This window comes from Atta cephalotes, assembly GCF_000143395.1.
Source record: "Atta cephalotes unplaced genomic scaffold scaffold00018, whole genome shotgun sequence".
Lineage (NCBI taxonomy): Eukaryota > Metazoa > Arthropoda > Insecta > Hymenoptera > Formicidae > Atta > Atta cephalotes.
The window spans coordinates 4724630-4750515 of NW_012130082.1; the positions used below are offsets into that span (position 1 = coordinate 4724630).

General features: G+C 37.3%; 4 protein-coding genes across 4 annotated transcripts in view; 3 read left to right on the forward strand and 1 right to left on the reverse strand.

The window, feature by feature from the left end:
• Positions 1-5469, forward strand: part of LOC105618813 (hemocytin) — a 17589-nt gene extending 12120 nt beyond the window's left edge. The window contains exons 19-29 of the mRNA XM_012200343.1: positions 204-1399; positions 1619-1972; positions 2260-2373; positions 2456-2677; positions 3114-3397; positions 3483-3761; positions 3844-4104; positions 4192-4344; positions 4492-4609; positions 4731-4883; positions 4975-5469. Of these exons, the coding sequence (XP_012055733.1) occupies positions 204-1399; positions 1619-1972; positions 2260-2373; positions 2456-2677; positions 3114-3397; positions 3483-3761; positions 3844-4104; positions 4192-4344; positions 4492-4609; positions 4731-4883; positions 4975-5162 (3322 nt within the window). The 3' untranslated portion in view covers positions 5163-5469. The remainder of the gene's footprint in view (positions 1-203; positions 1400-1618; positions 1973-2259; positions 2374-2455; positions 2678-3113; positions 3398-3482; positions 3762-3843; positions 4105-4191; positions 4345-4491; positions 4610-4730; positions 4884-4974) is intronic.
• A 1031-nt stretch (positions 5470-6500) lies between these two features.
• LOC105618814 (nuclear pore complex protein DDB_G0274915 homolog) lies at positions 6501-9199 on the forward strand. Its single transcript, XM_012200344.1, has 6 exons — positions 6501-6579; positions 6653-6683; positions 6817-6988; positions 7163-7249; positions 7343-7370; positions 7707-9199. The coding sequence occupies exons 1-6, from the start codon at positions 6501-6503 to the stop codon at positions 9197-9199; spliced, it is 1890 nt and encodes a 629-aa protein (XP_012055734.1).
• Positions 9200-9667: 468 nt separating this feature from the next.
• On the reverse strand, positions 9668-17937 carry LOC105618815 (putative uncharacterized protein DDB_G0282133). Its single transcript, XM_012200345.1, has 8 exons — positions 17918-17937; positions 17214-17410; positions 16927-17118; positions 16605-16850; positions 16462-16515; positions 10108-16367; positions 9862-9981; positions 9668-9781 (listed from the first exon to the last, which is right to left on the reverse strand). The coding sequence occupies exons 1-8, from the start codon at positions 17935-17937 to the stop codon at positions 9668-9670; spliced, it is 7203 nt and encodes a 2400-aa protein (XP_012055735.1).
• Positions 17938-21649: 3712 nt separating this feature from the next.
• LOC105618816 (transmembrane protein 184B) lies at positions 21650-25553 on the forward strand. The gene is made up of 5 exons (XM_012200346.1): positions 21650-21847; positions 22297-22891; positions 22965-23206; positions 23304-23388; positions 25378-25553. Exons 1-5 carry the CDS (start codon positions 21650-21652, stop codon positions 25551-25553), a joined length of 1296 nt encoding a protein of 431 aa, XP_012055736.1.
• The last annotated feature ends 333 nt before the right edge of the window (positions 25554-25886 follow it).

Below are 25886 nucleotides of genomic sequence, written 5' to 3' on the forward strand. Positions count from 1 at the left end.
AACTTAAGTTAATTAGTAGTAGTACGATATATAAGTAATAAAGTAATTAATTAAATTAATTATTAAGTATATATATTAGTTAGTAGTATTATATATATATATATATATATATATATATATATATATATATATACATATTTTTTTAAATATATATTCTCGCAAAATCGATAAAATAATAACTGACTATTATTTCTCTATCACAGATTTGTGTCTGGCTGTGTGGAGAGCATGTGCTCTTGTTTGCAAACTTCTAACAGTTCTTATGAAGACTGTCGGTGTCGTTTGCTGACGAATTTCGTTGGTGAATGCGAAGCTATCATCGGTCCTGGCGTTGATTCATCAGATTGGAGAACCGCTTATGATTGTCCTGTGAGTTGCCCATCACCGTTTGTCCATCGAGATTGCTTCCGCAGCAAGTGCGAAATCACCTGCGACAATCTACATGAAGTGGAACCGTGTCCGTCAATGCAAGGCGTTTGCTTCCCCGGCTGCTTCTGCCCGGATGGACTGGTGCGTCGAAATGACGAATGTGTGCCGCCAGCGCAATGTCGAGATTGCGTGTGCGATGGCCTTGGTGATGCCAAATTCATCGATTTCAATCATCAAGGTTTTATGTTCGCCGGTAATTGTACTTATCTGCTTTCGGGGAATGTTATGGATAACGCAAAGAATCGAGAAGAGGCTCGTGTATATCAAATCTTGATCACCAATGGATATTGTGGTACCAGTACATGTACAGAAGCTATTACCCTACTCTATGAGAAGCACGTAGTACAAATCAAACGAGCAGAACATTCGAAGGATCTACGAGTGGTAATCAATGATTCCCAAGTGGAAAACTTCCCGTACAACCTCACATGGATTGTTTTAAATCGAATGTCGACCGGAGATGTAACTTTGCTCATACCGTCCTTCCAATTAGAACTTGTCACCTTCCAACAGAATTTCGCATTTACCTTGAAATTACCTTCACATATCTTCAGCGATAATACTGAGGGTTTGTGCGGCAGTTGCAACACCGATGCCGAAAGTGGTTTCGAGAAACGTGATGGAAAGATTACTAATGATGTCGAGGAGTTTGGTAAATCCTGGTTGGTCGAAGATCTGTTGACGCAGTTGGGTTGGAGCGATCAAATATGTTCCAGTAATCATCAACTTCAATGTACGCCTCCATCAGAAGAAGAAGATCTCTGCAAGAAATTTCTACTAGATTTAGCAACGTTCAAGCAATGTCATAGTATTGTTGATTCAAAACCATATTTAGATTGTTGTCACGATGCGTTATGCACTGGCAGAAATTATTGCGACAGCTTAGAGATGTACGCGAGGAAATGTTCGGAAGCTGGTCTATGTTTAGATTGGAGAACTAACGAAATCTGTCCTTATAAGTGTCCCAAAGGTGAGTTTTTGTCTAATATCTTAATTATTGAATTTAAATACAAAAATTGTATTTGAAAATAAAGTCGAAATTTTATATAAAAAAAATGTTTTACATTATTATATCTCCAGATTTTATATTCAATTTAGAAAATAATTTTTATTGATTAAAATTGTATGTATTAATTTGGAACAAATTGTAAAAAAGTTTTTTCTTTTTAAATATATTTATCATTCACAGATTTTGTCTACCAGGCATGTGGATCCAGCTGTAAAGAAACATGTGATACCATAAACGGTTTAGACAATTTTAAGTGCGCGTCTGATTTTGTCGAAGGATGTTTTTGTCCAGTGGATCATATATTCCATAATGATTCCTGTATAGCAAAGAAGAATTGTTTTATTTGTGATAAAGATGGTCACATGCAGGGAGATATCTGGCACCCGGATAAATGCACCGAATGCAATTGCAATGATGGAGTTGTAAACTGTCAAACGATGGAATGTCCTGTGTTGGATACGATCTGTGAAGAAAATATGACACCTGTACTTATCAATGGAACCGAGGAGAGATGTTGCGCCAAATATTTGTGTGGTGAGTTAACATAAATATTATCCAAAAATACATTTCTAATGTATATTTATTTATTTCAAAGTTGCATGCTTTGATGAAATTTAATTTATAAATGAATTAATAATTAATTAAATGATTAATTAGATGATTTATTATTATATTGTATCAATTAAATGATAAATTAGAATAATAAAATTAGAGAATATGATTATATACTTGTAAGAGAAATTGTTTAATACTGCAATTTCTCAATGAATAAGAACATATTTTATTGAATCCATTTATAATCTAACAACGCGTCTCTGTAGTTCCAAAGCCGACAGCGCCTACAATATGTATTGAGCCACAGGAGCCAGAATGTGGCTTTGGCCAAACAATGAAAGCAATTACAGATGCTGATGGTTGTCACAAATTTATATGTCGTATGTATAACATGTTTGTATGCACCTCTTATAATTATTTGTCTAATCCTTGCAAGCTATATAATATTGCATGTAATTTCAGAATGCTTGCCTGTAAGCGAATGTCCCATTTTCGATAATTTTACAAATGAAATTGAGCAGCTACAGCCTGGTTTTATACATATAATGAATACATCTGGTTGCTGCCCGCGACCAAGTAAAATATGCGATCCAAGAATCTGTCCTTCTGCACCAAACTGTCCGGATTATTATAATGTTATTACAACAATGTTTGTAGACAATTGTTGTCCCACTTACGAATGTGGTAAAGTTTTTTCATGGTTTTTTAATATAATTGTCAAATGTATTATGTGCATGTATGTGTTGGAAAAATGGAAGGATATTATAGTATTTATAACGTAACTTAAATTGACGTAAACATTTGTATAAAAAAAGAGCCATAAGGAGTCAACGTAATTGAAGCGCAATTTTTTCCAAAAATACAATTTAATACGTCAAATTTGCAAATGCAATCATATATATTGTGTTATTAAGATCGTATCTTCGTCATTTTACTTTATTACTTTTTTAAGATTACAGGAGTTCTATGATTTTATTTTTATTGTACTTTTTGTATTTAAATTGACATAAATTTTTTTGAGGAAATCAATATTTTTAACAACACATATTTTTGTAAAAAAGATATAAATTCTACAAAATGAAAATATTGATTCAATTGTATTATTTTGTATTTGCATTAGTGCCGCCAAAGGATGTTTGCCTTTATACTAATAATGAAGAACAAAACAAACAACAAGTGATAGCGAAAAAAATTGGCGAAGAATGGAAGGACGGTAAATGTAAAACATGCGTGTGCGAGAATTCGGATGATGGTCCTAAAACAAATTGTTTATCCATGGAATGTTCAAGTATGAGCGTACATCCTGATGTAAACGATTATGTACTTGAAGAAATATTATTGGATGATAAATGCTGTCCAATTTTTGAGCGTACTGCTTGCAAATGGAAAGGCAATATATACAATGTAAGAATAATTCTCTAATTGTGTATACGTTATCATTTTAATATTATTATAAAAATATAATTTATATTGCTAATCATTATCATAGATTGGCGAAAGTTGGAAGCCCAATATTGAAGATGCTTGTCTCATGATACAATGTAACAAAGATTCAGGTAGTATACAGATATTGAATAAAGTTCAAGAATGTGATACCACATGTGACTATGGGTACAAATATCAAGTATCTAAAGATACCAGCGTTAATTGCTGTGGTACATGTATACAAGTTGCGTGCATTGTAGAAGGCACGCTTAAAAATGTAGGAGAACAATGGTACTCTGACGATCATTGTACAATGTATCTTTGCAAATCAATAAATGGAAGTGTAAGATTATTAATATAATCCAAATATTTACTAATTGATAAAATTATGGATTCGTTTAATTATATTATTATTCAAATTTTAGGTGTACCTAGAAGCAAGTACTGAAACTTGCTCAGAAATCGATCCACAAGTGAAATCTGAGTTCGAAATAGAAGTAAGCAAAATTCCAGGAAGATGTTGTCCGGAAATTGTTAAAACAGCTTGTCGTAATGATGGAAAATTGTATAAACCTGGAGAAACTTGGAAATCTCTCACAGATAGCTGTGTCATCGAGACATGTGTGGATGGTCCGAATATAACAAAGCATAAAGAGATTGAAGTGTGTTCAAAACAGTGTACTCAAGTAAGAACATTCTATTATACGCACTCACGTTTAAATGTTTTTATATATTTAAAATATTTAATTGATGGTGTTGATAAAAACTTTAAGGGATGGTCATATCAAGAACCAGAAGATGGTAAATGTTGCGGAGAATGCAAGCAAGCGTTTTGTGTGTTCGAAGATACTCTGTATGCGCCTGGCATGACATGGTCATCCGATGATAATTGTACTACTTATATGTGCATGGAAACTAACGAACAGGCAAGTCTTTTAAGAAGAGTAAATATCTCTGGATCAGATGCAACTAGTATCTTTTCGGAAAGTTGAACTATTTACAATTAATTATATATATTATTATTTATTAATTTTGAAATTGTTTTATATTATATAACTGCACATTGATTTTAGCTATCTCTTGCTGTGAGTCCAGTTGCTTGTCCAGATATAACAAATTGTCCTAATGAATCAATTTATCATGATCAATGCTGCAAACGATGTAATATGAGTATTATAAATCAGATTAAAGGTAAAAGAAAAATAAAAATAAGTTCTTTGATTTATTGGAAAAATAATGCTGTATATTTTTAATTATTTTTATATTTGTGATAAAGATTAATTAATATTCTTTATCAATAATTATTTTTTAGAAACATGTGAAGCAGTTTTCATAGATGCAAACAGTACTGTAGGTATGCTAAGTATAAATCATTCATTTCATGGAAAATGTAAAAACGTGGATGCTATTGAGGGTATTAAACAATGCAGTGGATCATGCCAATCTTCAACATTCTTTGACAATGGTAATAATGCAAAACCAAATTAAATTCTCTCTGTTATATTTTATTACAATAGTCAGCTTGATTTTTATCTTGTTTGTCTTTTCTTATGTAGAAAACTGGAATCAAGTAAATGATTGTCAATGTTGTCAAATGAAGGAATATATGGGTATCATTGCCAATTTGAAATGCGAAGACGGCAAAAGATTGAAAAAACAAATGGTAATACCGCGTTCTTGTTCTTGTCAAAATTGTGGTTCCTCGAACGTTAAGAACGAAAATAAGACAAAGACGAAGGGTTAATCTCCAAAGGATGCTTTGATCATTTATTCTTATTCATGTATTTTTAAATAAACTATTCTCTCCTGTATTTTAATACGCAAGAAGAATAAATATTTTAGTAATCTTTCGTTTATTATAATTATGAATAATCTGGAGCGTGTTTAGCGAGCGTGCAATGCGTGCATAGCATAGGTGAAATTCAGTCGAAAATCATTGAATTATATTTGGACATATTACAAATATTTAGATTAATTTTATTTTTTATATCCATTTCTACTACTGTAGATCGATTTTTCCAGAAAAAAATAAAAATTGAATTGACATCTAATTGACTTTTATTTCTTCCTGGCTTAAAATTTCAGTTTAATTTACTCTTTAGTAACATATAATTCTTTAGAATTGGAAAAAAATAAAAAGCAATAAGTTGTATCGAGATTAAAGGCGTAATATAATAGTAGAAATGGATCACATAAGAGATTAAAATTAATTTCAATATATTGATAGAAATAAATAATAAAGAAAGATAATTTTGATAGAGATAGAAAAAATGGATATTATATGTACATATTGGGTTGGAGAAAAAGTTCTGTGAATTTTTAGTAAATTAAATAAAATTTAAACAAAAAATCGATATTATAACAATTCATTCAGTCAATGTATTGACTGTCCTGATTTACGACTTGTTGCCAACGCTCGGTAGGATCTTGATGCCATTCTCGTAAAATAACGCGCACGCATGAATGTGTATGTGAATTAACTTATTTTTTATCTTTTTTTGGTTATAAAGAATTAAAATTAAGAGAAAAAGATATAATGTTCGATTCATATCTTCGCGAATAATTTATTTGCTGATTCATCGAATAAATTTTCAGTTCAATTTGTGTTTATATATTATTTAAAAAAGAAAAAAATTTAATACGTATTTTTTATTTAGTTCTCAATAAAATGTCGACAAAATATAACATTAATTTATATTACAATATTTCTCTTTAATTTATATTACAATATTGAACAGACAAATTATATTATAATATTGTACAGAGCCAACTATTGAAATCGAACTACTTTATCGACAAAGTCTAATGCATTTTGTTATGAGGTTCCTCAAAAATTACGATGGAGCTACAAATGTTTCTTTGTACACGTGAATGGAGGAAAGCGAAAGAAAACAGTAATAACGTGAGTTACAAAACTGTACGTATCAAAGATTACTGCACAAGAAAATGATTTTTTGAAACGAAGCTAGAATTTGTATTTTATAAAAAGAGAGAAGTGAAGAATTGGAGCCGTTTTAAGAGAAACGACGTTCACGAAGGAACGGAATAAAGTAGTACTCCTTTTGTTTCTGCGGTGTATATAATGGTTATTTGCAAATATTATCGACAAGGCAATTGTCGTTACGGTCAATATTGCCAATTCGAACACATAAATCATTTCGGTAAGATATGTGTTAACATATACATTTTCACTATTCAGCTGGCAAGTAACATATCATTGTTTGACTTTCCAAGCGGGCAATACTAAAACCGAGGATGATATCGTGTAAGTATTATCGCATAAGTTTGTATATATATATTGTGAGTTTTTATTTATGTTTACAAGTCTATATATCTATCTAGTCTATATACTTAAATTAAGATCGATCTTTTTTCTTTTTTATATTTATATACATCAGTATTCTGGTGGCGAAGGAAGTACTTCTTGCCGAGAGAGGCGGCCAGTGGTTGCTGTCTTGCTTTGCCCCACTCAAAGAACGTCCCTGTATCCCAGGGATGGAGGATTTATCTCCGGAGGAAGTTCGATGGGAGATATATAATGCACAGAAAAATGGCATGGTTGAACAAGCGGTTAGTAGATTTTGAGTTGAGTTTATGTCTGAGCAATACGATAAAGCAATACAAATGAAACTATAAAATAAAGGATCCCTGAAAGAAAAATTTTTCTGTTGCCCAGATAAATCATGAGAGTCTATTTATTGATATATCAAATCATAGACTATTATTTTTGCATATTGTTTTTAGAAACTACACTTTCAACAATTGTGTCAAGACATGAAGGCGAAAAGGGAAGTGCTGAAAAATCCTACACGAGAAACAATGACGTTGCTGGTATGTCAAGTGACATGGCTTTCTCCATGTAATTGTTTTGATTAATCGATTAAAGTCTCTCAAATATATTTATGAATGATATGATTGTTCTAGAAAAAAATTTTAGGAAGTGGTCAAAAAGGTAAGCCAAATGCATACAACCACATAGCATGAAATATTTAATGTGAATCATTTTTTTTAATTTCAATAAAATATTTCAGAAATATTTCAGAAATGTTTCATCAGCATTTGTAAAACATTTTAAAATATTACATATTAAAATATTTCATAATATTTTAGAAATGTACAAATATTATAAGAAGAAAAATATTTTAAAAACTTTAATATATTTTCTGGATATTTATATTTCAGAAATGTTTCATGAAAAATTCTGAAAAATTTAAAATCTTGTAATGATATATATATTTCGGAAATATTTCATGTTTTCTGAGGAAATTATCTATTTTATTTTTTGCAGCTCCTCAGCTGAGCTTAGTCAATAACACGTCGACTAATAACGTGTTTGGAAATACAACATACAATGTGCAGAATAATAATCCATTTGGTGGATTCGCCTCCTCGAACAATACATCGTCAATATTTGGTAAGTCCAATAATAATACAGCATTTGGCAATGCGGCGACTTTTGGAAATAATCTCGGCGGATTTGGTACTACAACGAGTGGTGCTGGCTCCATTTTTGGAACAACGAGCACGTCGACAGCATTCAGTGGTGTACAGAACAACACATCAGCATTTGGAACGCAACAGACGAATCCGATCTTCGGCGGATCACCTCAAAATGTATTCGGTCAAAACAATGTATTTGGCGGGACGAGCCAGCTTGGCAACGCACCTACCACCTCGCTGTTCAATAATCCGATGACTTCGCAAGCGAGCACTTCGCTGTTTGGCGGACCAACAACCACCACCTCGAATTTGTTTGGTGGTTCGTCCACCGGATTACAAACAAACCCGGTCTTCGGCGTCTCGACTACGTCATCATCCGGCTCCTTCAACAACGGGATATTCACTCAGCCAAAAACGCAAATGCATGCATTCGGTGGAGCGCCAGTTTTCGCGGGAGTAACTACCAATTATGCCAACACTTCCACTGGCAATTCGTTATTTGGCGGCGGTCAAACGTTTGGCGCTCCCACAAACGGCATCTTCGGTGTATCCACGGCTGCTGCAACGCCAGGTTTTGGTGCGGCTGCCGCTATCACTACGCCAGCTTTTTGTACGCCTATCGTTGCCGCGACGACACCAGGTTTTGGTGCATCCGTCGCTACCACGGCGCCAGCTTTTGATCTAAATCAACAATCCAGCAATAATACCTTTGGAACGACCGTATCCGCTCCCAATGTCTTTGGTGTACAGAATACCGACACCATGTCGACAAGCAACACGCCATTCGGTGCGCCGTCTGCCGCGATCAGCGGCCCGTTCGTCACCACTAGCTCGCAACAATTTGATTCTACAAACACGAGCTCGTTTGCGGGAACAGGATTCGGCACGGCCGTCGCGAGTACAAATAATACATTCGGCACCACAGAAACCTCTTCCAATTCATTATTTGTGAATGCGGGAACTACCTTCGCAACCTCCAACGGAACCATTCCAAATCCATCACCATTCTCCGCATCGACATTCGGCAGTATCAATACTTCCTCCCCGTTTGGTTCACCTGCTAGTACAACTGTTACAACAACGACACCCGCAAATCCATTTGCACCACGGCCACAACAAGGCGCTTCACCGTTCGGAAACGTTGCGCAAAATCAATTAAACATCAACGTTCCTCCTTTTGGAAAATCACCGTTTAACACCGCTATAACCAACAACATCATCGATGATAGCGTTTATAGTGTGGATAGTGCATTAACGGATGATGAGAAGAATATGTTCTTGGCTGAAAAATTTATCATCGGCAAGATACCACTCAAACCTCCTACTAAAGATATAAGATGACTTGGTAATATCATCTATGAACTTATAATGATATGTATTAAATGTATACTGTGATAAAGGTATTATTTCTGCTGTAAATATCTAAATCTTTATAATCTAATATGTCTAAATAGGTTTTTAATAGAAATTATAGTTGTAAAACTAATTAAAGACTCTTATTAATTTCGATATCAATAACTTTGTTAATTCAACAATTAAAGAGTCACCGATGAATTATGTGCCTGAATGATGTGGGCAAAAGGGATTTTATTTAAAAACTCAATTTGATGTACGATTCTTTTTAATACAATGAAATAAAGTCATTACTAAGTTCATATAACCATTGTTTTATATAATTCGACATTTAATCAACGCACCAACATAAATCAAACATCTTTTGTATCAACGTTTTTTTAATTTAATGAATGATACATGATATTTACATATATACAAGCGATGATCGATTGTATCACAAACTATGAAACGTCTTCATAGATTTTTATAATGGATTACTCCGTGTGAAAGAGATGGGGTAGCAGGAGGAGGAGCAGGAGGTACAGGAAGCGGTGGTACGCTATTAATGAATTGCGTGCCTTCCGAAACCTGTAAACAACATATGGACACGCTATTCCTAGGCTCGTGTAATTGGATTTGATACTATGTAGACACGTTTATAAACACACCTGCGGCAAGTGGCACAGAGAGTTCGACGGATAATTACTTCGTTGCGCATAAGTCGCAGACTGATTGGACGTCTGCGACAGGCCGGGTGGTATACCGTTCGAGGATTTGTATCCGGTGACCTGAAAGAAAGACAACAAAGTTCTATGTTAATACACGAAAATCGAACAAACTTTTATCAACAATATTTATTGTAGAAAATCGAACAAACTTTATCAACAATATTTATTGTAGAACGGATCAGATACCTTGTCATTTATTTCAGGAAATATCGTGCTTAGATTGAAATTGGTGAGACTGGTTCCCGATGGATGATGCGGCATGGCCATCGGATTGCTCGAGACGATTCCTCCACGGACCATATTAGAGTTCATAGAGAAACTGGCCGCTCCCACAGTTGCGACACTCTGAGCACTTGCCATGGCCGACGGTGGGGGCGGTGGAAGACCATTCACAGTCTTGGCATAGACGTTCGTTTGCGGATGATTCTGATAAAGAGGATTGGCATGTGGTGGCGGCGGTGGTGGTGGAGGTGGAGGTGGTGGCGGTGCCAAAAACGTTGAGTGATGATAGTCTTCCAGCGGAGAGTTGATGCCAGACAACGGAAACTCCAGGTTTTGCATAGGACCGCTTTCGAGAGCTTTTCGTTTGCCCTTCTTCGCGGCAGTGGAGTACGAACGTTTGTCGCAGTTGGGATGCTTTCCGTAATGTTGATGATTCTTCCCGTTCCCGTTGGCATTGCCAGTCGTAGTGGAAGTCGTGTTCACGCTGGACGTGTTAGCAGTACTAGCACTCGACGAGCTGCTCGTTCCGGCCACGTTTGGCAACAAAAAATTGTTGGCTTCCTGTACATAATCGGCAGCATTCTCATGCAACGGCATGGTCATGTAGCTATTGGGCGTGTTGGAGATGCTAGTGATGAAATTGCTGGTAGGATAGATAGAGTTGGCAGAATTGGACGAGTACGTGTATGTGTTGAAGTTCTGATTGACCACCGATTGACCGTAACCGGCCGCAGTGCCGTCATCCGGTGGTGGCGCGCTAGAAAAGTAATTTATAGGCATCACCGTAGCATCCGCGGACAAACCACTTTGGAATTTATTTTGAGGATAATTGGTTGTGAACTTGATTGATGCGTGCTTATCTTGATGACCGCTAGTATCATGAATACTGGTGCCAATCAATGCCTCCGCTGTGTAGTTGCTTTTGCAATTTCTGCTTCTCCAATGGACGTTATTCTGTTGATATTTTTGCTGTGGTTGTTGCTGCTGCGATTGCTGGTATCCCTGTTCCGTGAACACGTGCCCAGATGATTTTTGTTCCTCGTGTCGCTGATGCAAATTGTTGTTATCATTGGTCGTCGTAGACTTGCGAATGTCCATTTGTCGCTTGCTAATTGTTCTGGGACTTGCGTTGCTCTTTCTCTGGTGTTTCCTAGCCTGCTGTTGTTGCTGTTGCTGATGTTGTTGTGAATGCTGATGCTGATGCGGATGATGGTGTTGATGATGCTGATGCTGCTGATGATTCTGCTGTTGATGGCTCTTCTCTGCTTTTTCATGTTCTACTAATTGACTCACAGATAGGAAGGTGGAAGCTGGATGCTGTGCATTCTGAGTGTTTAATATTGCATGTAGATCTCGTCCCGATACGTTCGTTTCTTTCTCCTTTATGGATGGATCCTTGCTCTGCTCTGCAGAGATTCTTGACGATGACGTTGCAGCGCTGAACAGGAAATTCTGTTTCTCCAGATTAGCGCTAAGATCGAGATCACCTACTAGACTTTGCAAACTCGATGGTACAATATGTTGATCAATACACTTGACCGATGACTGGCCGATCGCATGCTCGACGCTATTGTGAACGCTGTTTTTTGTCGGAGACCACGGAAACGGCTGCTCCTCGGAATAAAAGGTTTCCGCGGGCCTCTTCGGATCGCTTTGCAGAACCGGTAGATTTGGGAAGCTGTGAGCAGCAGAAACATCATAATTGTTGTAGAATTGATTCGGAGTGCCCTGATTGTATGTGGGTGTTTGCGTAAACAGATTGTTTGGGCAGAACTCCAGTTCTTTGCCAATCGGTGGTAGAATAATATCGGTAATATTAGCGTTGTGCTTGACTTCCGGTGTCATCATCCAATTAACCGGCGCCTTGATTGCATGTTGCTGATGTTGATTACTCTTAGACTTATTATTGTTACCGTTGTTATTGCTACCATGAGATTGTTGTGGTTGCTGTTGCTGCTGGCTGTGTTTCACATCGCTACTGTAATTACCGCTGTCATGCAGAGAAATCTGTCCTTGAGTGAGAACCTGATATTTGTGCTGACTTGGCTGTTGCGTCGTTTTCTCCGCGTATTTGAAATTCACGCCAGTGTAAGCCTCGATTGGATATTTCATCTGCACGTTACTTTCCGCCAGGTCGAAGTTAATCTGTGGTTCATATGTGTACATCGTCTTTTCCTGCTTGGATGATAGATTTTGATGATTCTTTTGTCCGTGTTGCTGGGAATGCTGCTGTTGTTCCATGGCAGAACTGAATTCGTTCTGCATGTAATCCGAATCCATATTATACTTGTTCTTGCTCTTACCACCATCAGGAAACTTGTAATCATTACCAGTCTGTGGATTTTGCATTCGATTCTGTTTCAACGAATCATTTCTAGTTTTCGAAGGATCGATGAAAGATTGTTTCTGCGACTCGATCTTTCCTTGTCGCGATTTATCGATTCCAGTTGACATGGTTGAATTATTCGGATAATTATCGCCAATCAACACTTGATTAGAAAAACTCGAATTGTCCTTGTGCAATGGTACATAGCTGTAATTTTCACAGATGGTCTTTGCTTCATTATTATCATTCGAATGTGGCTGTCCTTGATCGTAGTGTACCAAATTGTTATTGTTACCACCACTGACCGGTGAGAATGTCGTCCACGAGAGGATACTAAAATTGGATGAATTATGAGCGACAGTGGTTGTGGACTTGGTGTGATTCTCTGTCATCGTACTCTGTTCGTAGTTGGATGTAGTGATGAACGATGAGGTCTGTTGCGAGTATCGTGCAATAGCACCTTGTTGCACTGCTGCTGGCTTATTGTTATTGTTGGCCATGGCAATAGTTGAAACAGCGACATTCGTCTTCTTGTCATTTTTACTAGGATATGAAACGTAATTACTGTGTGTGCCGTCGGTATTTGTATTCAGAACGTTCGTTCGCTCGGTAGGATTACTCATCGCTTCCTTAACGTCGTACTGATATGATTGAACGAACGGATCTACATCCGGTCTATGTTCCAGCTTCTTTGCTGGAACATAGACCGAATCACGCATGTGATTGTGTTGTTGTTCTTGAGTTTTAGAGCCGAGTACATTATTCAGTTTCGTCTCTTGATTCACCTGATTCGAATTGTTCAATGTGTCCGTGTTTTTGTTTAATTTGGAATAATTTCGTTGGAAAGTATTCTCCGAAGAATTCTGACTCGTAGTCTTTGTGACATATTCTTGATTTCGCGATGGAGTATTTGTGGTCTCGTTATCTCCACTTGTATATGATATGGAGTCCTTCTGCAATACTTTCGTTTGATTCCCAATGTAATCATTGTGAGAGCTCGCAATAATATGTTCCTGTTTTTTCTGAACATTAAATGTCTGCTGAGAACCATTCAAATCTAAGAGAACATGACTGTCCTTGGTCTGACTATACATATGTTGCATATCTTGAGAAGACAGAATCGGAAGGGAGGAATCTTTGGTTGACAAAGAATAATTCTGCATGCTCTGGGACGTCACTGGAAGACTTCGATCCATCTGATTAGAGTAATCGACACGGTGATCAGAAACGATACCAGTAGAATCGATTAGTGTGTCTTTGTTGTGCGATGGATAAATTATGTGTGATGAACTCTGCGAGCCTTTATCTTTTGTTTGAGTCGAATAGTCTGTTTGCAAGGATCGTAAAGCTGCGATTGAAGAGTTTGTGGTCACAGTTGTGTTTTCAAGACGAGTGCTCAATAGATTTTGAGAACCATTGTTGTCGACGCGCGGACCTTCTGTGGGATTCGATTCTTGCGTCGTCGCGATAGCATTTTTGAACATAGACGAATTAGACGTATGTTGCATTGTGCCAAGACCATTGCCCACTATTGTTGAGTAACTAGGCAAGAAGTCCTGAGCTCCGGAATATGCTATGTCGGGAGTGCGGCTCGTCGCTACTTGCGTCGATGTACAATCCGTGATATCGCTTTTATTATTAGTAGATGGAGTGTTTACTGAAGCTTGGATGTTTACTGACGCTTGAGACGTAATTACATTGATATTATTCAACGTGCTCGTTGTTCTCAATTGACTCGGACGACCTTGATGCGCCGTCAAACTTGGAGAATTACCTACGATACATGAGGAGTCCACAGTAGAGAAATTGACTGAGGTATGAGAAGGAAACGCATTGGTGGTCATCACAGATTTCTCTAAGTTCGGTGTCAGGACGGTCTGAACTATCTTGTATGGTTCCCGCAACGTTTCTTCATTTACAACCTTCGGCAAAGACTTTGTCGTCGCACATTCCACAGGAATGATTACATCGGTGTTTGCATTTACATTCGCAGATGCAATTTTCTCTTCGCAGGACGTTTTCAGTCGCTTCTCCGCAATCGCATGCGATGGCGAGGAAGTCTTAATCTTGAAGCTATTCGGCTCCATGGTGCCAATCTGCAATAGCATTGGTGGAGTCTGACTATGATATTTAAAGTCATCTTTCATCTCCTCTTCCAAGACCTCGGTCTTGCCGTTCAAGGACGACACTAGTGGGAAAGCCATCAGGAATGCTGCTGTGGGTGATATCGATTCCGGATTATGCGAATTGGAGGGAACATGCAGAGATGCAAATATGTCATTAGACAAGTCTGAGTGTAGCCCGTCCGTTCTATTGCTGATCGGTACGAATGTATTGTCGGTGGTGTATGGCAATGATTTCGATATTTCGTCCTTCGAAGTCTTTGTTAATTTGGCCTCGTTGTTGACTGTGTTGGCTGTTAATGGTGATGACACCGATGACGATGACGACGATGTCGACACTGATGTCGTAACATCGACAATGTTTGCGTCGGATTTCATCGTTGTTGTAGTGTTTGTGTCCAAATTTAGAATGATTTTGTTGCTTTCCGCGCCGGTCATAGCGTCATTAATTCGCTGTTGTTCCTTGGCCGTCGCTACACATAGAAGACTATCAAAATGCGTGCCCAGATTGCACGTTTTCTTCGGTCCATCCGAACCGACAGCTTTCTCCGCCACTACAACATCTGTCAAGGTCGATTTCGCACTCAAATGATCTACATTTTCACCATTTTTTTCCGTTATGCTTTCTCTCGATATGTTGAAAACATTGGATGGTCGATCTGTAGATGTATCTGTCTCAGGCGACTCATTGGAAAATTTGTCTGAAGAAACAATCTGTGATACGACAATATCTTCGGTTGTTTTCTTATTCATATCAAAACAATTTGTGCTTATGTCTATCAATTTGCTTGTCGTAGACGTTTTTTCTTGACTCTCGTTTACTTGAATAACTGTACTTGATTTCGCAGCGGCAGATTCCTTCTCATTGCTGACAGTGGTATGCTCTTCTGGGATGTCCTCCCCTATTTTTTCTATAACGTGCTTCAAACCTACGATAGATTTGCAAGTGGCAGTGAAATCTGTTGCTTTTGAAACAACTGGTTGGGCAGATTTCGCTTCGCCATTTGTGTCTTTACGCTTCTTGTCGTCAGGTTCATCCGCGGAATCACATTCAGATAAACCACGTTTAGGCGTGCCTTTTCGCGGAGTTGCATCCTCTTGAGTTTTGGCAAGTTCTTTCGATGATTTCTTCTCAATATTTAATTCCTCGGGTGTTTCTGGCATACTCTGGACGCTTTTATGACTCTTGGAGTTATTTTTGTTACCCTTTGATTTCATTTCTAATTCTTTCTTGTTCGCACTATCCTTAGGCTTCTCCATTTTCTCCTTGTGTATCGCTGGAATAGGCACTTTGTAAGCCATAGTTGTTGTTGTAATTTCCTTACCTTTCGGCAAGATACCCTTGTGTCCGCCGATCTTCGTGGCGTTGATTATATTCTTTACATTTGACGCCCAATTGTGAGAATCGACGACCATATTTGCACGAATATTCGGTACGGTGTTCAGAGTGACTTTCTGCACAGTGTTAATTAGAGCGTGATTGCATATTGAAACGACGGAATTCTGGACACGATTTGCCAAGGGTTGCATTACAATCATCTGATTCTGTTGAGTGTTACCGAGGATTATCGGATTCGTCGATGCCTGCTGCGTATTCACGATGATGTTTGATGTCATCGGAGTTACGAGGGGCATCAATTTTCCACCAGATAAAATAAGAGCATTAGGAGTTAAATTGGTGACGGTATTGGCCACAGATGGCAATGTCGAATTTTTTTCATCCTTGCGTTTGCGTTTTTTCTTCAATGACTTTTGAGATTCGACTTTTTTGTCCTCTGAAAACAGATTTACATAATGTCAAATACAGTAATATAAAAAAGTAATATAAAAAACGATATATTAATATAAAAAATGTGTTAATTATTTTACCGATTTTCTTTTTCTTAGTGGTTGTCCCTGTCGCAGTCGCTTCATTAGCAGAATCTAAATTAAAACATGAGAATGATAAAAATTTACAAAGACTTTAAATAAATCATTTGATTAAATAACAGTAATTCTAGATTTGTTTATACCATTTTGACAATGCTCCGCTTCTTTCGATCCAGTTTCAGGTAGACTACTTGTACTATCGGAATTATAGTTTTTGCTATTGGCACAGTTTACTCGATTTTCTTGATTTTCTATCAAATTACAAACTTTCTTAGCGACGGCAGCTTCCTCGGACAACTTTTTCGGAGCCGACGATGTTGCAGATTTTCTCTTAGAAGGCACTTTATTCTCCGTGGATTTCTCCTTCTTTTTCTTCTCTGAAGTTTTCTCTGCAAGAATGATTAGATAATTAGAAAACTTTAATACTTTTAATTTTAACTTTGCATCAACATGTAATGCACTTACTTTCTTCGATCTTATCAAAATACTTGTCTACGTCGTCGACATTAATTTTGTTCGACCATTTTAAGGGAGATATTTTTTCAAGAGCTGGTTCAGCTGGTACAGAAATTCCTGCTTCTTTGAGAAGAGTGGATAGTAACTGAGTGCGAGACGTCAGCTGTATTACCAGTTTCTTCAAACGTGCCAATTCTTCTTCTGGAAAATCAAAACAATACATCACTACTGAATAGATTTAAAAACTGAAATTTTTTTTTCTAATATATATACTGCGTGAATCTTAAAATACATACTGTGTGCCTCGGAAGCGTGAGTGGAAAATAATTCGTCGGTACGACTATGGAGGTCTTTTATGTACTTTGAAGCATGGATCAGAATGTCGACCTTGTTGCGTTTGCGACCTTCCTGATGCGGCGGCAGAAGATCCGCCAATGTCTTGAAGTACGCGTTCATACGTTTTCTTCGATCTCGCTCCCATGTTTTTGCTTTGCTGTAATGAGATTTGCAGGTAGAGAGAAAATAGAAAGACATAAATGACATAGAGTATTTTCCATTTGATGACATAAGTTGACACAAATCGACACAAGCATTGTTCTATTCTTGTTGACATTTAGAGAGTAACAAAGATTGAATGACACTTGTGTCGATTTGTATCATCAGATGAAAAACCCATAATGATTTCGTTATTCACTGCAAGTACTAAAAACCTATAGTTCACGTTATCCTATAGATTTTCAATACTTGCAATGAATAATAGAATGCAGCCAGTGTAATCATTACATCTTTGTTTGCCAATGTTAAACAAAAGATGAAACGATCACTGTGCCATTTACTGGAAAGTATCATAGAACAGATGAATTGGAACATTTCCTCGCGTAATTATCATCACGTTTTTTAAATGAGAGAAGAAACTTTAGAGAAACTTAAATCGGACAGACCGTAAATAACAAGGTAGCTGTGTGACAGGTTAGAGAATCGAAAAATTTTAAAGACTCACGTGTTCTCCTTTCGTGGCATAATTTATCCGCTTGACATCGTTCTGTAAAGATAGCGTGTCGCGAGAAGCGCCGGTGCGTCACTTGTCACCGACATTACGCGATCGCGAAAATTGCTTTCGTAATTCTGACATTTTCCACTAGCGAGATACAAAACACAGTGCTAGCAGCTACAGCTGTGTGTCGTGCAGCGGGGGATGGAATGAGCGGAGAATGCGAGCTTTCGATTTGGGTTCGTCGCGCTATCTCGCAACAGGAATCTGATTTATCGACGGAAGCTCGGATTTCATAAAATATTTCAAGAATATATTTCCAAAATGTTATTACAAGATTTTATTATAAATATTTCAGAAATTTTTCATAAAATATATCTGAGATATAAATATACAGAGTTTTAGAAAAAAATTTTTTTATAATATTTTTGTACAATATTTCTAAAATGTTTTTAAATATTTGAATGCAATATTTTAAAATGTTTATAAAATATTTCTGACATATTTTATTGAAGTGGATTTTGTTATAAAGTTACAATAGGTGAAAAATGGATCTAGATGGCGCGTAAAATTTCCAAGAACATCGATGCGATTGTCTATTGTTTTGTTTTCTGTATCTGAACTGAGTAAGTTGAACTTCCTGTACTTTTCAGCTTTCTTTTCTCTCTAACTCACACCTGCATAGTGCAACTTTTTTTTCTCTCTCTCGCTCTCTTTCTTTTTCTCCGTTGACGACATTGTGACGTCAAACTCGAGATCGAGCATTTTCACATGCACGCTCTCTACACTTTTTTTTCACATCATTCTTTTCGCTTACTATTCAAAATGTGAATGATTACTACATCTTTTATATAAATACGAGAGAGAAAAAACGCAATAAGGCAAGTTGAAAACAGATTTTTCTTTTCATCTTGAATCAACGAGTTAAGTCGAAGATCTGGAGATCTCACGCTTCGACCTTCGATAACTGATGAAATCAGTGATGCCGATATCTCTTCTCTCGAGACAAGACAAGACGCTGGGAGAGATCGAAACACCTTTCACAAGAATCTCTCACGGTCGCGTGTTCGATCGTGCGTAAATTTTTTGTTGAAATCATAGTGAATAGAACGCGCAGGCGTTATAAAGCTTTCAGTTGTAGGACAAGGGCAAGGACGTGGAATTGAAAACGAGACTCAAGAGCGATATCGACGTTGTTTTCTTAAACAACAGCGATTCAAAATGTTCCATGGCTCATCGATCCTTCAATAATGTACCATGAACGTTTACATTGAGAAATTTCGCAGAAAAGAGAAAATTGAGAAAATTTTGGAAACTTTTTTTGCCTTTCTATTTATTTTAGTTAATTCTCCTCGAATTTAATTCTCAACAACGGAATCGAAAAACCGTTGAAAAATTAAATTTCTACTTTCTGAAATTATACAGAGACAGTCAATCCGCTATTCAGTAAATGCCAATTAGGTATAACAGTATGTAATATTATATCAATATATTATAATTTCCTACTCAACAATGTATGTAACTGTTGTGTACATACATCTTGCATCTGTTCTACTACTTGTACACTTATAATATTGAGTGGATATTTATATATTATATTTAATGTGACTTGCAAATATTTTCAAACTCAATTAAACTGCCAATGGAAGAGAATGTATAATGAATATAAAAATAAATATAATAATAATTTATTTTTAAAAGCTAATATAATTATTCATATTTTGACGGGTAGTGTAATTAAATGATTTCGAAAACAGAACTGTATCGTTTAATTATCGGATTATTGATATTGATACTCTTTTTGCAGCAGCGATACCCAGAGATCTATTTTTAATCGCGCTCTATATGCTTTTTCATTCGAAGAAACATATTTTTTTCCTTTGTTTTCCCCAGCAAAACGAGAATGGATTGAAAAATGAATTGAAATGAATTCAGAAATATTGATTCACGAATGTCAAAATGAATGCTTTTCAATCCTGAACGCATTTTTATTCATTTATAGGAATTACATGGAACATATCTTTATGCCTTTCAATCTAAAAATAATATTATACTTTTTCTGTACATTGTGAATACTGTTCAATTCAAAATTTTGAATAGGAAATGCAGTTTTTCAATCCAATTGCATCCAATTGAATCCAATTGAATCTAATTAAATCCAAAAAAAAGTATTCACTATTTATTAAATACGCATTCGGATAGAACAAAAATTTAATCAATCTATTTTAATCTATTCTCGTTTGCTAGGTTCTTTTGCAGTCGTATTTCATAATGCAGATGAGAGAGATAAAGAAAGAGAAACGGGAGTCTCGCGTCGCCTTGCGCGGAAACGATTTCCCAGCTTCCCGAATGGGACGGGGAATGCGGAGGCAGCGGACACACATAATCGGTGCACGCACGCGTGGTGGGAGTGAAACCGTTCGCGGGATCAGCGACGACGGTAGCGGCAGCGAAGGGTTGGCTCGTTCGGGGAAAACAAATTCGCGTCGTTCGTCGTAAATGTTCTCGCGCGCGGAGAATCTCACGAAAGGGAAAACAATTCATCCGTGATATCCGTCCTTGTGGACTTGGCCATCGCGCGTTCTACGCTTTGAGAGGGGGGTCGGGGTCGGAGGCGGACGATAGCCCATGGGCGAAGAATGTCAAGCGCGAGAGTGCGCGAGTGCAAGTAGTAGAAGCTGGTAGAAGCCGTAAACGCCGAGAGTTCCGGAGGGGCAATCAATTTTCCACGTAGTGCGTTTATATACGGTGTGTGTGTATATATATGTGTGTGTGTGTGTGTGTGTGTGTGTATGCGCGTGTACCGTACGTGTATCGCACGTCGCTGAATCTCGCGTCATCATATCGTGGTGTTGGTCGCTAGTCGAGATCGCGGTCGACTTCAAGTAGTAGAGGTATAGCTCTCGCGGAGTTGCCGAAACATCCGAGCGTGGTTCATTCGAGGCGCGCGATTTATTGATAATAAAGACAACTGGCAGCTACTGGAATCGTCTCCGTATCGAAAGCGCCGAAAGGAGCCGAAAGTAGCGACGTAAAGGGGATAGTTAGCGGAGAGAGGGTATCAAGTGCGTATGCTGCAAAATCTGGAGAAGACTTGGCGAATGGGGGCACGGGTACGTTGCTGAAAGAGAAGGAGAGAGAGAGAGAGAAAAGAATCCGCGAGACTTGCATCAGCGCGATTCGACACGGATTGTTGCGCGAATCACCTCAATACACCTTGATATACGATACAAATCGACACAATTCCGCTGAATTCGCAAATACCAGCGTTATGTGAGAACGAGCCTTGTGTTTACGATTTACGATGCGTCAACGCGACGAGTGACGTAGAATCTCCCTCGGGAGATTTTTTTTCCTTTCCCTCTTAGCCGCGCCTGTGTTTTCCATTTAAAAACTCCAGAGATTCGCGATCTTCCATTTACGCACGTACGTGTATATCGATTTACGCGCGAGTGTCGTCTCGCGAGTCGCACGCGCTTTCTTTCTCTCCTTCCCCTTTGTCCTCCTCTCCTCTTCCCTTCTCCCCTCCTCCCTTCCCTCCCCCGTATTCCCCTCCTCCCTTCCCTTCCCCGTATTCCCCTCCTCCATGAGCGTCCTCGTGAAATTACGCGATCGTGATGATTTCTGCTCGTCGAACGTTGTGACGGATGGCGACGCGGAAACACGTCACATCTCGTCGTCCTTCGTCACGGAAATAATCCTCTGTACTTGCGCGCAATTGTACCATCAGCAGGTTGACGTATGAATGGTGTCGGGGTCACTGTAGGGACACACGCCACGTACGTGAATTCGTTTGACAAGATGTCAACGACCACCGATATCAGCGACTTGGCGGTGGATCTCCCCAAGGAGGGGACGCCAATCTTCCTGCAGACCCGCGCAGCCTGGGCCATCGCCGGAGTGTTTATGGCTGTTGCGCTTTTCTTCACTTGCCAACAGGTAATGGAACTGTCAATAAAATACAAAGCCTAATCTGTATTCTTTTTGTTTCCTGTTTTGTTTCTTGATTTTTTTCTCTATCTCTTGCCATTTTCCTTTTTTACAATCGTTTAATAATCGCGTTTGTTGTGTTTCTTTTTCGAAGTTCATCAACTCTTATCTTGAGTGACAGAAGATGAAGAAACAGAATTAAGGCCTAATTCCATATAAGATTAACTGTAATCTGGATAATAGAATTAAGACCTGGTTCCATGTAAAATTGACTATAATATCTTAACTTATTCTTCATATTTTTCTAATTTTTAGAGTTAGAAAGAGATAAAAAGGCAAGAGAAAGAAGTAAAAAATAATAAGAAGCAAAAAACAGGAAACAAAGAACGCATTGTAGATTAGACTTAAGATGCTTGATTTGCGATATAATCACTTTTCTCTTTTTTCATTATTTGTAGATCTATCAGCATCTGAGGTGGTACACAAATCCCACGGAGCAGAGATGGATAGTGCGAATTTTGTTTATCGTGCCCATTTATGCCATCTACTCCTGGATCTCGCTGTTGTTCTTCAATAGCGAGAGCTACTATGTTTACTTCTTCACGGTGCGAGACTGTTACGAGGCATTTGTTATATATAATTTCCTGTCACTATGCTACGAGTACCTAGGCGGTGAGGGCAACATCATGTCCGAAATCAGGGGCAAGCCGATACGCTCCAGTTGCCTGTACGGCACCTGTTGCCTGGTTGGAAAAACTTACACCATCGGATTTCTAAGATTCTGCAAGCAAGCCACTTTACAGTTCTGCTTGGTGAAACCAGTAATGGCATTTGTCATCATATTTCTGCAAGCCTTCGGCCATTACAGAGACGGAGATTGGTCACCGGACGGTGGCTATATTTACATCACGATAATTTACAATATCAGTGTATCGCTTGCACTTTATGGGCTGTTTTTATTCTATTTTGCTACGAGAGACCTACTGACGCCGTTTGAGCCTGTGCTCAAATTTTGTACAGTCAAGAGCGTCATCTTTTTGTCATTCTGGCAAGGTAACATCTGAAATTAAGCATTTATAAGTGTGTGGAGTTAAATAATTGATAACAACAAACTTTTTTTATGCAGGAGTGCTGCTAGCTATCTTGGAGAAAGCAAATGTCATTTCACCCGTTATAAACAGTCTAGGTCAATCAACGAGTGCTGGCACAGTCTCCGCCGGTTACCAAAATTTCCTCATTTGTATCGAGATGTTATTCGCTGCTATAGCTTTACGTTACGCGTTCCCGTATCAAGTATACGCAGCTGGATGTGTTACTGACTCCAGGGGTAGAAGCGTGACGATGCAAAGTATCAGTAGCAGTTTGAAAGTAGGTTTACAATATTCCTGAACTTTTTACAGACATATATTCTTTTTTTTTGTTTCGTTGATTTAGAAATACTCTTTTCGACAATAATATTTTATAGGAAACGATGAATCCAAAAGACATTATGACCGATGCCATCCATAATTTCCATCCACAATATCAGCAATATACTCAATATAGCGCAGGTATGTGTTATTTTTTGTGCTATAATTTTTTTTGTGCTAATTTCTTTTAAGAATTTCTATATAGTTATTTACTACTATATGTACATTTTTATTTATTTTTATTATCGATATGTTTATGAATCTTCATACAGCATGATAGTGTGTGATATAAAATTTATGTCATTTATTTAAGTTTTTGTATGTATTGTCTCACATACAGTTATTTTTTTTCTCATGCATTCATAAGAAAATGTCATGTTAAAATAAGGCGGTGATACTGAATGTTCTAATTATAGAGCAAGATTATCTGACATGTAATGTCAATAATGCCAATAATAGTTACACAAGATACACGTTTTATTCAAGATTGCAAACGCTTCAGTTACAGGCTTTGGCGCTTTTGTATATAATTTACTTGTACTCTTTCTGACACTTCACTGCTGATCAATGCAGGCACCGATATTATTACATTAATATTCACTCTCACATATGTATAGCAAAGTTCACGCAAGTTTCAAGCAAATGCGAAATTCACGGATAGTATAGAATCTCTGCTTTCAAAGATAGTCCTCTAATAATATTTATTATTTTACTTGTATAAAAGATTAATTATATAAAATTTCCTTAATGTGTGCCGGTTTATTAGACAATTCAGATAATTACTTTGAAGGCACTTTTGTTTGATGTTTTTCAGACGTTAGTACCAACTTGCCGTACGAAAAGATATGACAGTGAGGCATCACTTTTTTAATTTCAAGAAATTGGACATCGACTTTATGCGCGACTTTAAATGAAGATCGAAAAGAAAGATACTTCATACAGCACTATACTTTGCTTACGGAATTATACAATGCCTTAGAGATCGGTATCTGTCTACAAAGGGTCAATTTCTCGAAAATGATTTCTACGCTGAAATTACAGAATAAGGGTTGTACTTAATATACCATCGATATATACGTATTATATGCATATAAGATCATCTATTTTGCGATTAACAAACTCTGCTGTAAAATAGAAGTTAAGCACTTAACATAAGAGGAGCATTTAGGAAAGAGAGAAAAAGAAAAACGGGAAGGGAGAGAATAGTGTACTTCTACAGTGTTGCTCTATAATGAATGTAAAAACTGATTAGGAGTACAGTTTACTTAACACTACAAACGCTTTGAAGCATTTGATTGATCAATCACAAAGAAAATTTTTTCAAAGCTTTTGTAACATCAAGTGGACCAGATCCTAAGCATTAGTGTAATATTTTTTTGTTTTTTTTAATAACATATAACTCAACTTAATTTTATTGCTTTTATTTTTATATTCCTATCACATGGTACCATGTAGCATGCGAATATACGGTATAAAATGGCCGAGCATGTAAAGCACATCATTATATCCTTTTTCCCAAAGGTACAGCATACAATGGTAAAATTATCACGATCCTAGCTGCTTGCGATTATTTTTTTATATTAATAACAATTTGCATGAATCGTTTATATTGCGATATTATCGCATTAATATATTTTTTTTTGCACCTTTGTATCATGTGTATACATAAGAATTCGAACTTTGTTGCTCTGATCAAGTTTCTTGCGCAGCTCGATATGCATTATCAACGGTTTTCATGCAGAGTTCGAAATTACCAAATATACCGAATTTAGACAGGAGGCAAATTTCGATAGGAATTTAATAGATCTTTTAAATAAACGATTTTCTCTGTATAATATAAGGAATGAATTTGTCAGAATTATTATGCCAGTTTTGAGCCTTGATTTTGTGAACGCATTTCCAGAGCAAGAACGTTCGACAAATGTGACATTTTGGAGAGGATTGGTACAACGTTGGTGTATTCGGTCATATAATTTCACGATTGTGAAATTAATATAAAAGTTGAATTAATATTTAAAGAAAATTAATTAAAGGAACCGATTGGTCAATTTTGGCGCATTTATTGACCAACGGACACGTGTATCTGATATGTTTGCTCACTGTAATGTGTAACAATGATGTAACAATTAGGGGGCCCAAAAGGACAACGTGGTATGCGAGTATCCAGCTTCGATCCGGATGATCCGCAAAACATGCCGGTACCACCACCTCAAAGGCGAAACACCTCTCACCAGCGTGTCGCAACGATTTCGCAAAATTATAATGAGAAAACGATGTTATTGAGCAGCGACGATGAATTTCAATAAGGCACACGAATGTAGTTCGGGGAAATGTGATTTACGCTCGAGAATCGTATCGACAAATATTACAACGCGAAACTTCCATGAATTTCTAGAAATCTGCTTTCGAAGGGAGGATGCAAGAGAAAAACGATGTTTTAAGGAATTCGCATGAAGCGAATTTAATTCGTTCTTGCAGACCTTAAAAAAAAGGGAAAAGGGACATTGCGCAGAGCGTAAGAGCGCATTGCGTTTCACTGTAATAGTTCCATAATGTTACATCCATGTTAATATATGTATTACGTTATAACATACGAGTAAAGAAATAGTATAGAAGATATTTATTTTACTATGCTGACA

Excerpts from the sequence above, each read along its gene's own strand:
- LOC105618815 (XM_012200345.1), bottom strand. The coding sequence starts at position 17,937 with ATGCCACGAAAGGAGAACAC. Across the intron at positions 16,368-16,461 it reads CACTAAGAAAAAGAAAATCG|AGGACAAAAAAGTCGAATCT; the intron begins GTAAAATAATTA and ends ATCTGTTTTCAG. Across the intron at positions 9,982-10,107 it reads TTCCTGAAATAAATGACAAG|GTCACCGGATACAAATCCTC; the intron begins GTATCTGATCCG and ends TCTTTCTTTCAG.
- LOC105618816 (XM_012200346.1), top strand. The coding sequence starts at position 21,650 with ATGAATGGTGTCGGGGTCACTGTAGGGACACACGCCACGTACGTGAAT. Across the intron at positions 22,892-22,964 it reads CTTTTTGTCATTCTGGCAAG|GAGTGCTGCTAGCTATCTTG; the intron begins GTAACATCTGAA and ends TTTTTTATGCAG. Across the intron at positions 23,389-25,377 it reads ATATACTCAATATAGCGCAG|GGGGCCCAAAAGGACAACGT; the intron begins GTATGTGTTATT and ends TGTAACAATTAG.
- LOC105618814 (XM_012200344.1), top strand. The coding sequence starts at position 6,501 with ATGGTTATTTGCAAATATTATCGACAAGGCAATTGTCGTTACGGTCAA. Across the intron at positions 6,989-7,162 it reads ATGGCATGGTTGAACAAGCG|AAACTACACTTTCAACAATT; the intron begins GTTAGTAGATTT and ends TATTGTTTTTAG. Across the intron at positions 7,250-7,342 it reads GAGAAACAATGACGTTGCTG|AAAAAAATTTTAGGAAGTGG; the intron begins GTATGTCAAGTG and ends TGATTGTTCTAG.